This window comes from Euwallacea fornicatus, chromosome 21 (assembly GCF_040115645.1).
Source record: "Euwallacea fornicatus isolate EFF26 chromosome 21, ASM4011564v1, whole genome shotgun sequence".
In the NCBI taxonomy this organism is placed as follows: Eukaryota; Metazoa; Arthropoda; class Insecta; order Coleoptera; family Curculionidae; genus Euwallacea; species Euwallacea fornicatus.
Genome location: NC_089561.1, coordinates 2,113,529 through 2,130,216, shown reverse-complemented (window position 1 = coordinate 2,130,216; position 16,688 = coordinate 2,113,529). Strand labels below are relative to the sequence as shown.

General features: G+C 37.5%; 3 protein-coding genes across 5 annotated transcripts; 1 reads left to right on the top strand and 2 right to left on the bottom strand.

Moving 5' to 3' along the window:
* Positions 1-2: 2 nt before the first annotated feature.
* Positions 3-6,176, top strand: LOC136345899 (formin-binding protein 4-like). Its single transcript, XM_066294580.1, has 10 exons — positions 3-246; positions 307-655; positions 712-892; positions 1,331-1,508; positions 1,563-2,146; positions 2,202-2,335; positions 4,591-4,877; positions 5,470-5,573; positions 5,631-5,819; positions 5,876-6,176. The coding sequence occupies exons 1-10, from the start codon at positions 159-161 to the stop codon at positions 5,966-5,968; spliced, it is 2,187 nt and encodes a 728-aa protein (XP_066150677.1). The 5' UTR covers positions 3-158; the 3' UTR covers positions 5,969-6,176.
* Positions 6,177-9,431: 3,255 nt separating this feature from the next.
* LOC136345901 (uncharacterized) lies at positions 9,432-13,355 on the bottom strand. 2 transcript variants are annotated; one of them, XM_066294585.1, is made up of 3 exons: positions 13,162-13,355; positions 9,848-11,108; positions 9,432-9,793 (listed from the first exon to the last, which is right to left on the bottom strand). In XM_066294585.1, exons 2-3 carry the CDS (start codon positions 11,087-11,089, stop codon positions 9,524-9,526), a joined length of 1,512 nt encoding a protein of 503 aa, XP_066150682.1. In that variant the 5' UTR covers positions 11,090-11,108; positions 13,162-13,355; the 3' UTR covers positions 9,432-9,523. The 2 variants fall into 2 exon arrangements, with proteins under 2 accessions (XP_066150682.1, XP_066150683.1); XM_066294586.1 differs by lacking the exon at positions 13,162-13,355 and adding an exon at positions 12,678-12,830.
* Positions 13,356-13,521: 166 nt separating this feature from the next.
* LOC136345902 (uncharacterized) lies at positions 13,522-15,589 on the bottom strand. Of its 2 annotated transcripts, none has more exons than XM_066294588.1 (2): positions 15,229-15,589; positions 13,522-15,109 (listed from the first exon to the last, which is right to left on the bottom strand). In XM_066294588.1, exons 1-2 carry the CDS (start codon positions 15,230-15,232, stop codon positions 13,614-13,616), a joined length of 1,500 nt encoding a protein of 499 aa, XP_066150685.1. In that variant the 5' UTR covers positions 15,233-15,589; the 3' UTR covers positions 13,522-13,613. The 2 variants fall into 2 exon arrangements, with proteins under 2 accessions (XP_066150685.1, XP_066150684.1); XM_066294587.1 differs by having other exon boundaries at positions 15,264-15,589.
* Between the last annotated feature and the right edge of the window lie 1,099 nt (positions 15,590-16,688).

Sequence of the window (16,688 nt, the reverse complement as noted above, 5' to 3'; positions counted from 1 at the left end):
TCACATTGTGTTTATTGACCTTTCGGTATTATTGAGTTTTTTTTACAAATTTTACCTCAATTTTATTCTATGTTGTTTTCGATCTTTCCTGAACTGAAAACGAGCTCATCCTCACGTGTTTTAGTAGCTTGATCCAAATATAGCTATATTGCAATAAAATGGATGCCAGTGTAAGCGATTTCTTGAATGAAATCAACGAACTATCTTCCAACACCAAAAACAACAGTTTCAAGGCACAAGAAGAAGGTAGGGAACCTTCTTATTCACGAGTAGGAGCACATACACGTGAGCAAATTCACTTTTTAGTCTGGCAAGAATGCTATGATGAACTTACTGGTTACTCCTACTTTTGGAACACTGAAACAGATGAGGTAACATGGGTACCCCCCAAATCATATAAACCAGCAGATCCTTCTAATAAAAAAGCGGGTGCAGGAAAACATGGGGCTGAGAAAGCAAAAAGAAAGATAGAATTATTTGTTCCTCCTGCTTCACAACCAATTTCTCCTGTTACATCTCAAGTTGATGCTGACGTCAAGCAGAAAGTGTATTCAATACAGGAATCAATAAAAAAGCCAGAAATACTGAAAGAAAATAAGCCAAAACCAGTAAAAAAACCTCCACCATTTCAGAAATCTAGTGACTCAGAAGATGAGTATGTTTTTGTAAATTTTTAGCTGTAGTACCATAGGTTATTTCTTGGTTTTATAGGAAAATTGAGCTTATAACTGAGTATGGAGGAGAAAGTGATTCTGAAGATGAAGTCTTACAGGCAGAACCAGTTGCATTACTATCCAAACATAGTGGATCACAAATTGAAAAGAAATCTCCCGTTAGAATCATTGAAAATTTGTCTCAAAAAGAGGTCAAACCTGTAGGAAAATCATTAAAGGTAAGTAACAATTTTTTGTGATTGCTCTTTTACTAGGAGTATTAAACCTTATTAGAAATTATGATCATATATATTATAGATTAGATTGGTCAATGTCAGTTGGTTTCAATCAATGGGATTGATTAACTGAATTGGTTCACCAATTCAATTTATAAGAGTCAATCAAAGCTAGATTTTCCTTCTGAAAACACTTGTTCTTATATTCCCTAGTGATGACAAAATACTTAGAAGTTGTTTTACTAAAAACCAACTTATGATTTGTAAGTTTTCAATCTGAAGGGATCAAATTTATTCTGCCAATGATGAAATTTATTGCTAGAGTTATCCTTATTTATTGGTAAGAGAATTCGCAATAACTGAGGCACAACAAAAAATTAAATTTCCATACCCCTTGACCATCAAAAGAATGCAAATTAAAGATTTATTGAAACTTTTAAGCAAGGAGACATCCACTCTGATGCAGAGGAAGATGAGGAGGAAATTGATCTGTTACAACAAATACAACAAAGAGCAAAAGAACTGAAGAATTTAGGGGGTGAAGTCCCATCTACAGTGGAACAGATAATTAAAAAAACAGATACTTTAAAACCAGTTTCTACCTTTTCTCTAGTAGCAGGTGAGTAATGAATATTTTAACATAAAACAAAATTTTGTTACAAAACACTGTTAGGGTATAATAGTGAGTCATCTGGTGGTGAATCTGACGAAGAAAAACCCATATTCCCAGCCCCCCCACCATTACCAGAAACTGCACACAGTACCCTGTTTCCTATAACAAAACCTATTGATGTAAAAGATTTTATCAGTCCAGACTCTGAGGCAAATGACAATGCAAACCTCCCAGAGGGCAATGCTCAAAGCACAGAATTTGACAGTAAAGCCTTTCAAAGAAAGCGTCGTATAGGCATTTCCTTGGTAAACACACTCAAGCGGCCCAAATGGGAAGAAACTGAGTCTACAAGTTTGAGTTTTAAAACAGATAATACAAATAACCAAGAAATTATGATGCAAGAATTGAGCACAGCTAAAGCATATCCAGGTTTCCAGAAAGGGGGGGTTATGTTTGTTAAGGCAGATGTATTAGTTCCTGCTCCTGTAGAGGGGGAAAGGAAGATTGTGCAGAGTGATGAGGAAGGGCAAGTTGACAAAAGGGAGACTGAGGGCGATTATACGGTGCTTAAAGAGAAGCTGCTTTTTTTGGGTGAGGGACGGGAGCCTGTTTTGCCAGTACAAGCAATGCTGATCCAAGCAGAGGTGAGGGAATTCATTGTAAAGGCTGATTTTATTTATTCTTTTTTTGTCATTTCAGACTTTGTTTTTGGCAATGAAAGAAGGCGGCCTTAAACTTTCTTACCTGTATAAATGGCTGAAGGAAATGTGCTCCGAACTAGTGAAACTAGAGAAAGAAGCAGCTCCTGAAGGGTGGCTCCTACAGTGGGATAGGTACGAATCACTTGTATTTATTTAAGTCAGTGATTTTTCCTTGAGAGACAGCATTTCCGACATTACCTGAACCTTAATCCTCGATTATTCCCGCGAAATCGATTGTTGTTAATCCTTTGGTCTCTGGGCGAAATAACTTTGTAGTGTGCCAGTTTAAAGTGGACGTGACCGAACATATGGGGACCAATACGGCTGTGAAGGTGAGGAGATTTTTGATTTTATTAGTTTATTTATTAGGTTTTAATTTACATTCGTTCCATCCTCATATTGTTAAAGGTAATTGATATTTTTTGTATAAAATAAAATTGTTATATGTGATAGCGCTGATAGTGGGGATAGGTAGCAGGTTGAAGAAAACAAAATTCCTTTGTAGTCCAGCGAAACACGCTAACATTTCGACTAAATTTTAGTTTAACTCAAAGATGGAATATATGGTTGAGGTTCAAAAAGTAGTAACATTCAAACCTTGAACAGACAGAGCACTAAGCATAATGATCACGAAAGGTCACAAATTATATCAAATTTATATTTTTTACATGAAAAGAAAGTTAATTAAATTCCTGGAAAGAGTAGATGGACACACGTGTGTCGATTCGCCGGCAAAGAACCATTGTACATATAATCCATCAATATGTCAAATAAACATATATTACCCTCGTTAAACTCAAGTGTTATTTTTGCGCAATAATAGTAGGTGGTAAAGACGTTAATAATTGAAAAAGACTTCTCCTACCTTTAGTAAAATAATATATGTTGGCTCTAACTGTCCGATACTGTCCATTCGGTCTGAGTATTGTTACTTTTTTTGAGCATCAGCCATATACTTCAGCTTTGAGAAAGCTTAAAATATAGCCTAAATGCTGGCGTTTTTAATTCGAAATAGGCAGTTTAATGGTCTTCAACTCGCCACCATTCATTAAACATCGTCCTTGCACAATATGAAGGATATGTGACTAAATGTATAATTTCTTCATTACTATGTGCCATTTTAAAACTGAGATATTTTAATAAATTTTTGATCTAAAGATGTAGATGTTACTTTCTCAACCTGGTTAAAATTTTAATTTGAAAACTTTACAAGTGACAAGATACTACTTTCAGGTAAAAAGAACATTCACAATAAGGCTTTCATATCGTTTCTTGGAAAAGAATATGTTTTAGCCTTAATTTAAATTCTCTTATTATAAATTAATTAAAAGCGTAAAGTTGTTTCTGGGCCTATAATTGACAAAAAAACTGTTGAAATTTATATTCCTTTTGCATTGGTTCACTTATTAATTTATATTCAATCGTGTAAAATTTACTTGACTCCGTTCTCAATTGACGATCCTGAAGACATTCAATTTAGGTTAAGATATATCCTGATCCTAAATAGCCCAATGTCGAAAATACATGAATAAGGCATTTGAAAGACCACAACGGCTAAGTTATTAAAATGTTGAGTTTTACCACTAGGTATTTTTTAAATTTTGCCCATAAGCATCAGTCAGGCAAGCGATCCAGGCAATCCGGTGATGGTCAAGCCTGATTTAATTAGTACTTAATTAATTTCCTACAGTGCTTAGTGGAGGAGAAAATAGTTCAAAGTGCAATGAGTTTCTAGTATGTATCTTCTACAATAGTCATAAATCATCAAACAGAATGGTCAGGCAACATGAACGCATTGAAACGATTTTAGTTAAAGAGATTATAATTTTCGATGTTTGTTTGACCATACTGTGCATGACGCAGATTGCATAAAAGTTCTTATGGAAATCAGATATAAAGTAATGGGAAAGTTGATACGTTTTAATGTGTTGATAGAACTTTAAATGGGAGATTAATTTATTTATTTATTTATATTTAACTCGCCTCGCTTTATGTCTGGTTATAAAATCCAAAATTCTATTCTTCTTTCTTTGTCACTTAAACTATTAGGTGTTTTATCGTACGTTTCTATGTCTAGGTTTCCTCAACAAACGATGCCATTCGACTGGATTTTATTGCTGATGCCATCTGCGTGGATTAAACTACGATTTTCTTTTTAAATCAGTCTGATCTTTGATTTGAAATAAATTTCAAAGATTTTTCTAATATGATCTAAAACGATGCAGTCAGGTAGAGTATACCTATCTAAACGAAGTCTTCGATTTACAACCTGTTATAAGTTAAAATCCACGTTAAACAAAAAAAATTTAATACCAGGGTTTTTATAACCAACCCCTACAACCAACCCACTTCGCCTCCTATCATTCGGGTTTTGCCTGCTGTTTTAGGTCACACAAACGCTATTTCTATCAAAACCAAGCGACCGGAGTGAGCCAGTGGCGTTATCCGGAGCCTGACGTCACCAGGTGTGACGACGCCATGGACATATCCACCACTCCACCCCCACAGGATTTAGGCGCGGTAACTGTGGAAGTTAAACCACCCTCACCTGTGGTGTTTGGACCGCACTTACCTCCGGAACCGCCACTTGCGCCTTCACCACCTCATATACGAAGCCCCACGCCTCCACCTCCCCCGTTGATCAGTCAGGACTTGAGAGATACTGACGTTCCAGGTAAGAGAAACAGCTGATGCCAAGATGAGGCCGTTTTGAAAGTTGCAAGCGTTTCTGTTATGCTTTGAGGCCAAATCGGCCTCTAAAGGTTTTCTATTTAAACACGGTTTCTATGTTTGGTTGCCTTACCTAAGGATAGATCATAACACTCTGTATGAAAATATTTTATCGCAATGTCTTTTTACTCCTGTAACTACTATTTAGTGATGGTTTTCGTGGTTTCTAACGGAATTAACTTTTACGATGCGAATGCCCCTTGTAAATGCATCGGTGGTTGCCGCTTGTGACACCAAGGTGCGTAAACAAAGCAGATACACGAGCTCTACTACAATTGTGAAGGCACACTTTTCCCACTTAAGCGAGAGAGAGAGAGATGAAAACATGTTTCTTTTTTCAATATTTGCCTAGTGAGGGTTACAAGGGACGCTTTAAAAGTTTCACATCACTGCTTTAAGCGTGTGTTTAATAACAGTGCGAAAAACAGTCCCATCTAATTTCGGATTTCCGATCCATCTATAAATGACTTTCCTCGATTTTATAGTTTTTTTTTAAATTACTATGAGAATAATTTCAACCGCTTCTCTCCCTTTAGCATCTACAGTTCCAATACAACCTCCGTTACCTCCCTTATTAGAAATCCGCCAACCCCTCCCTCCGGGGGTCGATTTGGTGCTTGACGTTTACCCCAAATCAAACGTAAGTTCTGTTTACTGACCCGTTTATGGGATTTGATGGATATTTTTATTGCTAAAGAATGTAGAGCCCAAATCCTCGGACTCTTTAATATCCGCTCTGGATTCCTTCTATTCGGAAATAGCTGAAGTCAGTACTGAAAATTCAAATTCCCGCTCACCTACAACGCAGGATGCTCCGATGGACGTTGCGTCGGTGGCTGTTGCTCAACAGAGCACGACGGAAGTGGTTAAGAAAAAGAAGAAGAGGGTACAGATGTGCATTTTCTTTTGTTGCTTTCAATTTTTTTGTTGGTAATTTTTCAGGTAAAATTGGCGCAGGGTTTAACAATGAAACAGAAAGGAGTATCACAACTGGTGGAAAAATGGAAAAACGTACAAAAAAGTTATGGAGATTAAGTGTTTTTCAGTTGATCGAGCATTATGGATGCATCTCACAGAGTTTCCTTGTATATATTATTTGCGTAGAGGCAATTTCAACTTCCCTAGATCAGTATTTTTTCGGAATCAGAGCAACGACAAGCAAATGTCGGCGGTTAGACGCCGCCAAAACCTTTATTGGATGAATTTATATTTGGAGAGAAAATATAGCATATTAATTGTCTAATGAGCGTCTTTTGTGTTCCACTTTTTACTTCAATCCTTAACCTCCCAAAATACTGAAAAAACCCTAAAATACAGGTTACAGCCTTCCGAAAATCATTACCATAGTTTCATCCACACAAAGCGGCCTCAACGATACAAAGGCCGTGGATATTACGCATTTCAATTAGTAACATAGTTGTGGAAAACAAAGGGAACCGTGGCTTTTCTTGATAGGATTAGCTCTGTCTTATTAACCGGCTTCAGAATAGCTCCGTGCGTGATTTCCAATTTCCATGCCATTAGCGAACTTGATGGCTTTCTAACTTAATCTTTAAGGGTGTGTAGTGTGTATGCGTGTATAGGGGTCCGGCAGGGGGAATAATCTTCGAAATGCGAACGTTATTAGCGAATAGTTTCTTTTTAGCAGACCCATTTTTTGATACCTTCGGGAATATAATATAAATCGTGTAGGATAATCAGTTCCCATTCAACTAAAATTTCATGATCAAAACTTGTCATCTTATGTTTTACCCATCAGTTGAAACCTCGCAGCGAATTTGCATGTATTGTGACAAACTCAACGAACCGAATCTCTCAACCGCGGTTCCTCGAGGGGCTCAAATCCGCAATATTCAAAATCCGGGCCCAAAGCAGAACACGGTAATAACAAAGTGCACTTACGAAACTACCGAAACTTGCGTAGTTCCTTATGATTTACACGTGGGGTAATCTATTATTTATCAAAGCTTTGCGTGTCGCGATAAATGCGGAATTACGCATACCTCCCTAATTTCGACGTGAATTATTCATTATCCGCATCCAGGCCAGGAACACGGGAGTTTTAAGACGATTTTAGTCGTAAAGGTGATTTGTTTTTGCGGAAATGTGCGATATGGCATTGGGCGGGATTAAATAAAGGGCGTCTAATGGTTTAATTATTATAATCTGTTGTATATGGACATCGTCACGTGCAAACAATTAATTGAAAATTCACATGAGGGGGCATGACCGTCATTAGCAGAAGCTCATTTACGGGGCAAATTTTAATAAAAATCTTCCTTTTTTGAGCAATAAAAAATTCTCGGCGGTCGTTAAACTTGGCCATTAGGCAATAAAACTAAAGAAAAATGCAGGGCACATTCAATTTAGGGCCATTTCTTATAAATTAAAAATGCGTGTTAATGGCAGCGCACCGCAGGACCATCCCGGAGGACGGAAAGGGTCTTCAGGACCTCCTTTTTTCATTTAGTTACGCGTTGTGGTGGAAAAATTAATTTTATCCCTACGAAGAGAATTTCCCGAAACGAAGCTGGACATTTAAATTTCAGAAAATCCGGATTAATTAAGGATTGGAGGCCCTCGACGATTGGTTGACCGAAAACTCGAAGAAGGAGCGTGATGAATAAAACAGGTATGTCACGGGAAGGAACATTCGGTAGATCACAGTGGCTCATAACTGCCCCTAACGGCATTCTTCACTCCGAAAATGGCTCCCAAGTGGGTATTTTTTGCAAATGCCTGCGCTGTAAACAAAAATGACTCACGGTTGAGATGTGGCTTTTTCGGACCTTGACCGTGACTCAACCGTTGCACTTGCATTGGTCTGGTGGGTATTTATCGTATTGCTGTTAGTCAGCGATTACGTGTCTCTGTTTGGGTCGTGGGTACCTCGGACCTGAATACTATAGAACATATACCTACACACTTTTTGTTACGTACTTCCCATTTCCCCGTGCATCTAAGAAAATTACGTTTTTACCCCCTTACCAGCAAAAACGTTGTTTCTCACGGCCGAAACGAAAACTCGAATTTGCTGACGTTGTGGCAAAGAAGACAAAAACGTCTCAATATCTACAGCTTTGGAACTGAAAAATTCAGGTCATATTCTGCCATTTGGAAATCCCGAAAAATCCTGAAAATTCGTGAAATTTTAGAAATATGTTCAGAAAATTATAAGATTTCGTGCACTTCTAAGGAAACAAAGTAGAAAATTCGAGTGCCAAATAACTTTCGGAAATTCGCGCCACGTTCTGCGCATTTCAGAAGTCCTGACGAATTAAATAAAATTACAAAATGTTTCCTAAAACGGCAATTTTTGGCTTTTTTAGTAAATTTTAGATTGAAAATTTCTCAAAAAGTCCTCAGAAAAGATAGTAGACAATGTAGAAAATTGAGGACCGTTCAGGGTTTGATTACCTGTTCAGCTGTATCATTTTTAAAAGCGGATATTTTAAATAATATAATCACCTATTAATTAAGCATTCGTGGCGCGGTTTTCGGACCCTCATCGTCAGTTATGAAGAGGGATTCGGGGAGAAAGAAATCACGTAGTGGACAAAATAGCCGAATTAGCGAATCTTTTAGTGGATTATGAGCACCGGCACGTACGCTGGACAACGGGGGCTGAATAGGGAATAATCCCGGTTTTGGTGCAGTGCCGATTGTGCACGTTTTAAATTTTTAAGAGCAACCGTTCGGAATAGTCTCGGATTACTGATCGGAACATGTTTAAATTTTATTTAAAATTTTTTTAGCCAACTTAATGGCTTAGAATAGCGTGCAAAATGGGCGATTGGATAGAAGGTCAAATTGAGAAAAATCATCAAAACGCTTAACATTCTTACGATCAAGCGAAGCCACGCACGAACGACAAACAAAAATGTCCAAAATACATATTCCAATCCACATCCGGGCATCATTGTCATTCCATTTGAAAACGTTACCTTTGATATTTGACTCGATTTACTATCATCATCCGCAGAAGAAGGGGAGATTCGCTCAAAGAAAATCTAGTTATTTTATTACTTTCGATTCAACGGGCTTTGAAATGCATGTCAAATGTTTTTCGATACGGAAAGGCAAAGCCAATATCTACAGTTAAATTGAATATCAGAGCGAAAGATAAACCTTAAAGGGCTTTCAGCTCATAATAAACATCGGGAAAAAAAATAATTTATCATGTTTCTTTCTCCGGCTTGCGAGCGAGCTTGTGAGTATTAAAAATTTAATAAACTGCAACTGCTACATCCAATTTTGGATTTTGACAAACGACTTGTAACTTTTTCGGCTACAGGGATTCGTTAAAAAATCATTATTTTGCATATATGAGCTCGATGTGATTGTCTTGTCACGACACCATAAATCACCCTGAGGTAACATGTGGCTGAACACTGTTGTTTTCCCCCCTCCTTATGATTGGCAATGATGGGTCTGATAAATTAATTTACCTACACTAGCAAAGGAAACAATCATGACTCGATAACTAACACGACACGAATATACGGGAAAGTTTATTAAAAAATGTAAAATTTCAAAATCAAATTAAGCAGCTTGTAACGGGAACATTAATACGGCATTATTGCCGATACTCTAATCTTTAACGACGCGCACCCTGTAGGATAGGTTCTCGTCGATAAAATCGTCGATTTGGTCTCTAGAAAATTTGATGTAACTACCTTTTTTCGTGAAATGCTCAGCGACCTTCGTGACAGGCACACATAGCCCTCTGGCATACTGCCGCAGCTTCTTGTCCGAGTTATCGATGATATCGAGCTCAAATCTGAACTTCTTGCACTCCTCCGCAGGCCCGATCAGCTGCAAGGCCCAGTAGAACTCGTTGTTTCGGTATTCGAAACAAGTCTAAAGAAAGACGGAAAATAGCGCTTTTAAGCATCAATTTAACGATAGAGTCACCTTGAACAAACGGTTCGCGTATTTGATAACAAAAAGTCTGTTGATCAATTGATCCCCGCTTCCGAAAGGAATATTGACCCTATCCGTCTTCAATATGTAGTTATTATGAACACTCTCCATGTGAGAAATAATCTCGTTTTTGTTGTATCTGGCTCTGCAATTCTCCAGCTCTTCCATTGGGCAATCGTATGGGCCATATTCGCATGACCCCTCGTGGCGCCTAACTTCCCCTGATTTAAGAGCCACATAGCAGCCCATTTTGTGATATTTGCAGGGATAAATCATCCTCTCCACGACCTTCTCTAAAGCGAAATTCTGGGTAGTCCCTATTTGACCTCGACATAAAGGGCAGTCGTTCAGCTTCGGCTTGCACATGAAGCAAATGCTGTGTCCGTTCAAGCATTGAAAGATTGGCGGAAGCACGTAATCAAAACATACTGGACACTCAAGAATGCGCAGGGACTCCCAGTCTACTTCAGGATTCTTTACTTCAGCCTGCATGATTAGTGGCTCTTCCAAGGCAGTAATTTTTACTATTTCGATGACTGCAACAATCACTGGGGGGTCATGCAGCTTCTCCCTGACCTCCTCCACTGTAAACTTAGTGCGTTCCTCCCAATTGGCCGCAGTGGATCGCTCTGGAAACTTGTGGTAGTAGGTGGAACTCCCGGTTTCAACTCGGACAAAATATTTATAGTTTTCAGGACTTTCGTGCTGAATTACATGCTGCACTGAGCAGACAAATGTGCCATGTCTACAATCGATCTCCTTCTTAAGGATAAACACTTCATTGTCAAACGGAATCAATAGGCTCTCCTTGACACTGTTAATGAAATTTAGCTCAAATTTCCTGTCGACTAACACCAAGCTATCGTGCGACACCTCAAAATGCTGAAGCAAATCTTTGTTGGGGCCTTGCCAGTTGCACCGAGAAAAGTTCTTTGCTGGACACTTTAGTTTGCGGAAAGTACAACAAGTCTCATGATCTTTAAGTTTAAATGGAGTAAGTTGTTCGCTGCAGCCATTTTTCGTTTCTGAGCAGGGGAATAGCAAATACTGGGCAAGCCCCTCGTAGGCTTCATCTCTAAGATACTCGTCTTCATTGGGGATTTTACACCGTCCGCAAATGGGCATTTCACCATTATTTTTAACGTAAATCGGAAATACTGACAAATACAATTGGCAGATGCTGCAAATTAGTTTTCCAATTAATTCTGATGGGGCAAACAACTTCGACGGCATGGTTGATGGTGATCTCACCCTGCAAGGAAATAAAGACAGTGAAAGGTCTTGAGTTGGAATTTTAGTTCCTCATATTTAGGAATTTTCATAAACATTTTTGGCAGTCATTCATTCTGTTTAATGATTCGCGTTAGAGGGTTTTACACTTAATTTCCGCGTTTCTTAATATTTTGATCCAGATACCATGACTTTCATCTTAGGAAATAGAAAGTAAAACTTTCTAATAATTTTTTACCTAATTGCTTCTACAATTTTTGAGATTCTTAGCTAAAATCTGAGAGTTACAATTCTTTAAAGCAATGTCAAATAAGGAATACGTAGTAGATTTATAATTACATTCTTGCATTTTTACAGGTAGCACTTCGCAGTTTAATACGTTGCCAAAAAAGCCTAATTGCTTTCTCGATTGAATCACTATTAATTTTAATGCTTTTAGATTAGGTTCAAAACTTAGAGAGTTCGTATAAATATTGATGGAAACACGTTCGAAATGTGTAAAAAGTGGAAAGGTCATCAACTTAAGAATACTCAAATCAGTCTTCCTACACAATGAACATTCGGCTTTGCTATTAATCAAAGGGTTTAAAACTAATTTGAAATCACGCAAAACCAGCCAGGGTGTCTAAAGTGAAGGTGGCAGATGTATACTGCTCAAAATAATGTAAATAACCAGGACAATTGTTTGTAAATTCTCATATTTGATACATTTGTAATAAAAAAATTGTTTGATCTGTCTCGGTCGATTATAAATCGATTGTGGGCAAAATACCAAAAAACTAGAGATATGACAGAGAGCCATAATGGCCATACACGTATTACAAAAACAGCGCTAGATAATTTTCTGGTCATGCAAACTAGGCGTACAAGAAGAGTCACTGCTAGAGAGATTGGAAACCTACACGCGGTACAGCCAATACGGGGTGTTAATTTCAGACCAAACTGCTAGAAATCGATTAAATAAATGTGGACTACACTCTCGTCACCCAATACAGGTTCCTGGACTGCGTCGACGATTGGCTTGGACGAATGAACACCAACAATGGGGGTCTAGAAGATTGGGCCAATGTGTGTTATTCGCAGATGACTGTCAGTTTGGATTTCCACCTCATATTTAAAGGCAACGCGACTGGTGTGAAACAGAACGCGTAGAAAGAAATTTTATGTGAATTAATGTCATTATATAAAGATTATAGCCAAAAATATGTTTGTTTCTTAAATCCTTTTGAGCAATGCAGATAGCAAAAGTGTATAGCAAAGACACACTGCTCACGTTCCCGAGACCTATAAGTCTAACGTAGTTCTTGCTGAAAAGTGTGGAAAAGATTTATATACTTGTATACCAAATAATATGCATATCAGAGCGACTTATTTCTAAAAATTGGCTTTTGCTTGCTCTATTTGATTACCATGTAAATTAGTAGCAATAATAACTAAGAAGTATCAAGCAGGAACTTCCTTAGAAGTTTAAAAATCTGCATAAGCCGTTGAGAATATCGTGAGGCTTTGAGGCCTGTGTGTACGTATATAAATAGAAAAATTGCAATACTGTTCAATACTCTTTAGGTTTAATAGTATCTTTTTTACGCACCCAATAATCTCATGTCAAATGTCAGTTTTTCCTTTTGTTGGCAAGGTCTGTTGGTCGCAACATACACCAAATACAGGGGGGAAACTGTGTATGAGAATTATGACTATTTATACGAGAAGTCGACTGTTATTATTGCAACAATAACTGTGAACCGAAAAAATTTAAAAAGGGGAGAAACCGCAAGTGGTACATAACCAAAAAATGTTGACATCTTGCAAGATTTTGAAGCCAACTATAGAGTATAGATGGCACTAAATCAGATAACAAAAAATAATTTCCGCGGCTGGTCTCGCAAAAATTAAACTGTTTATATAAATAATTCATACTTAAATCTTCAATAACAAAGAAACTGACGGAAAGCTAAATACACCACGTATAATAGTTGTTAATGGCATTAAATAATGCTTTTTCAATGCCATCAAAGATACTAAAATCTTTTCAACATAAAGGAATATTCCAAGGATACCTAACCTATAAAACTTACCCGCTTCTCGACTACTCAACAACCAACTAAATACTATCTATTCCGGACTGATTTTGGAAGTTGTGAATTTAATAATCGCGCACATTAGTAAAAAACATCAAACATACAGAGTAAAAAATTGCTTATCAGAACCTATTTTTTGGACTTCTGTTGTTCAGTTACGCGACTCTAAATTTCACACACCTCTGGTATTTCTATCTCTTTCCGAAATGTGGACGCATTCATTTCTAATAACTAACGTATGTCCTGTTGATCATCAAAAGCAGTTAAAAGGTGTGCATAGAGCGATGTTGTCAGATGACATTCAATAGTTAATTTTCCTCTACAGTTTCTGTTAGGTGGAAAATAAATTATAAGTAATAATGATAAACTTATTTAATATTATATTATTTTTGTATGTTTCTTTATCTATTTGAACATTTAATACAAAAATACAAATTTAAACATTGTAATCATTCTTTCTTGTTAATTAATACTCTAAAAGTAAGGTGATTTTTGATAAATTTGGTCACCTGATCATAATGCAGGTAAACATACTCGCCAGTATCACGAAAAGCGTCGTTTTTATCACATAATGGAGTGCAACTGCTTTTGACATACATTCGCCTAATTTTCTCATTGCAATCCACGATCTCCAGCTCAAAGTTATACTTTACACACTCATCAGCAGGGCCGACAAAATGAACTGCCCATTTAAATTTCTTTTCTTCAACTTTGTACACAAAACTTAGCTTGAACAGCAGTAAACCATACTGCAAGATATAGCCCTCCTCAATATCATCTACCAAAGCTAAATCGAAGGGGATACTTAAAGTGTCAAGCTCAAGCAGATTCTCATAGTGTTTACTCTTAATATGCTCAAAGAGTTTGGATAACGGAACTTGAACTGAGCATTGTTCAAAGTCTTGCAAAGGACAAGTAAAGGGGCCAAAAAGACAGGTAGCCTCATGTTTCTTGATGTTTCGGGCCTCAGTTTTGAATCTGCACCCAAAGTGTTTGCAGGGATAGATCATATTCATGATCACTCTTTCCAAAGTAAAATTTTGGGTTCTGTTGAAGGAGGCATGGCATGTGGGGCAGTCTTCCTGAGTCTCTTTGCAGTCCTTGCAAATACTATGTCCAGTTTCACATTGATATATGGGAGGAACTAAATGATACATACAAACAGGACATTCCACATCTTTGAGGTTCTCAGTTTCATATTCGTCCTCAATGCACTCTTCGTCTTGAGACTGTATTGGTAATTTTGAGTTTTGCTTGATGGCTAGAGAAGCAATAATAGTTGTAGGATTGTGGAGCTTTTCTTGAACAGTTTTCTCTTGCAAAATCAGCTGAAATCCAACTTTTTCTTCCAGAACGAACTTGTAAATTTTTTTGGGGCTCTCCAGTGTCAATTCATAATTATAATTGTCCACATCTAAATTAAAGCCTAAATATTTTACTTGCACTGAAAAGGTCTTGTCAGTAGATTTTGCCTCTCGTATTACAATATATAACTCCTCCGCAAAGGACATTAAATACTGCTCACTGTGATTGTTGACAAAATCCACTTCAAACCTACAATCATTCAGTATAAAAGCAGGATGATGTTTCTCGAAGTGATTGACAAGGTCTTCTAACTTTCCCTCCCAATGACAGTTGTTGTAAACTCTGGTGGGGCACAAATGCAGCTTATATCTGCATTTCTCCTCATGGATTGACATATGGCAGGGAAGGAGGGCCTCAAGGCAACCATATCTGCGGTTAATACATGGGAACTTTTGGAGTTCAACTGCATGTTCATAGAGCTGATCTCGAGTGAAAGTTACATCAGTGGGGCATCGACCACATATGGCATCGCCTTTAGGGTTCCTATAGACTGGGAAGACTGAGAGGAGATTATGGCATTGACTGCATTTCAGCTTTTCAAGGGTAGATTGCTGGACAAAGAACAGGGTGTTTGTGAAGTCTGGAAATTAATATAAAGGCCGAGTCAGTGGAAGGATGGTATTAGTGGAAAAGTATTAGCTATTAGCTATGATTAAAATGGGTGTTTACTACCAGTAAGGGTACCAGTAAGGTACTTACCCATGATTTACTGCAATATATTTTTGGTAATTTACCTGGAGTAGTCACCATTGAGGATTGAAAATTATCTGCTTGATAACGGGTTTATTGTTTCTGCGCATGAACAAATTATTTTTGATTTCGTTAAATGGAATCTGCGAAGAAGGAAACTTATGAGAATGCGTAAGAATTCATAACATTCGTATGAAAATCGGAAATATTAAACTGTTGTAAAGATAACTGACGGTTATGGTAAATGGCTCAATTACCGCCATACGTTTAGAATTCCTGCCTGCTGTCAGAGTTTTTTACATATATAAAATCTAATGAACTTAGCTAGGACAATATTTTTAAATTATAGCTGTTTATTAAAACTATTTGTATGAAATAGCAACCCTCAATGGTCAGAAATGTACTAGATTTAGGCTAGTTGTACTAGAATCAGAAAATGGTTCGAGCCTTTGGAACCAAAGTTAATATATGCAGCAGGAACTTACCTGTATCACCCACATAATTTCAAAACATTTTGTTGTGCTTGGCTCCTTCCCAACCTGACACATATTGACGGAAATTAATGATCTAATGTAGATACTGTAAGAGTACAATATCAACGTTTGCGACAACCCTTATTTCAAGCAATTGTTACGAACTGGAAGGTCATGGGCAAATTCGAATCTGATAATGCGCGCAGCGTTGCCGCATGTTGCAAAGCAATCCCTATAAAGTTTGAATTTTTAATTAGGAGAACTTTAAGGGAAATCGAATTGTTTTTCGTAATTATAATGCAGGAAAACAACTGTAAAAAGTGTTAAATAAACCCTGTGTTTCGAAAACTAAAAGAGAAGCTACAGTCCGGTTTGTGCTAGTATTTTTTTAATAATTTTTCCGCGAATCCTCGGGATGCCAAAATTTGACAAGTGGCAAAAAGTAAATACTATTCCCCTTTGGAAATTTTCAAGAAAATTTTGAAATTTTCAAGGTGCCGCATTTCATTTAAATCCACAAAAATCAGTTCGCTCAAAAATTGAGGTGCTCAACCCTTATTCATCGAGACTCATTTCGCAATCCATTCCACCCTCCCCCGGGCATAGGACCTGTCCAATACGATGTTAAGATAAGGCGCCCTAAATAAAACCAAATTACCCCGCATATGCCTGAACTACTCTAATATATCTCCAGCTAATCCCAAGACACATAAAACTCATTCCGCCCCCGGTTGGGTCAATTTTTAGCCCAGCAATAACGTACAGCAATTTAAAGCGACAAAAATTGCGTCTCCTTAGAGACCTCTTTATTATCATATACCCCTAGTATTAGCCATTTTCCAGAATTTCCAAAGCCCTTTGTGCTCCATGGCATGGAGTCCCATCTGCTTATCCAAGACAAATACGAAAAATAAATTCCTGAGTGTATAGTGTTTCCAAAACAGTCTGGATCGAGTTTTATGCAAATTGCCAGGAAGTTTGGAATGAATGTTATTT

Bases quoted from the DNA above. Each gene is read 5' to 3' on its own strand.
- LOC136345901 (XM_066294585.1), bottom strand. From the start codon at position 11,089: ATGCCGTCGAAGTTGTTTGCCCCATCAGAATTAATTGGAAAACTAATT. The intron at 9,794-9,847 runs GTGACTCTATCG...GTCTTTCTTTAG, and splicing joins ACGCGAACCGTTTGTTCAAG to ACTTGTTTCGAATACCGAAA.
- LOC136345899 (XM_066294580.1), top strand. From the start codon at position 159: ATGGATGCCAGTGTAAGCGATTTCTTGAATGAAATCAACGAACTATCT. The intron at 893-1,330 runs GTAAGTAACAAT...GAAACTTTTAAG, and splicing joins CTGTAGGAAAATCATTAAAG to CAAGGAGACATCCACTCTGA. The intron at 1,509-1,562 runs GTGAGTAATGAA...AAACACTGTTAG, and splicing joins TACCTTTTCTCTAGTAGCAG to GGTATAATAGTGAGTCATCT.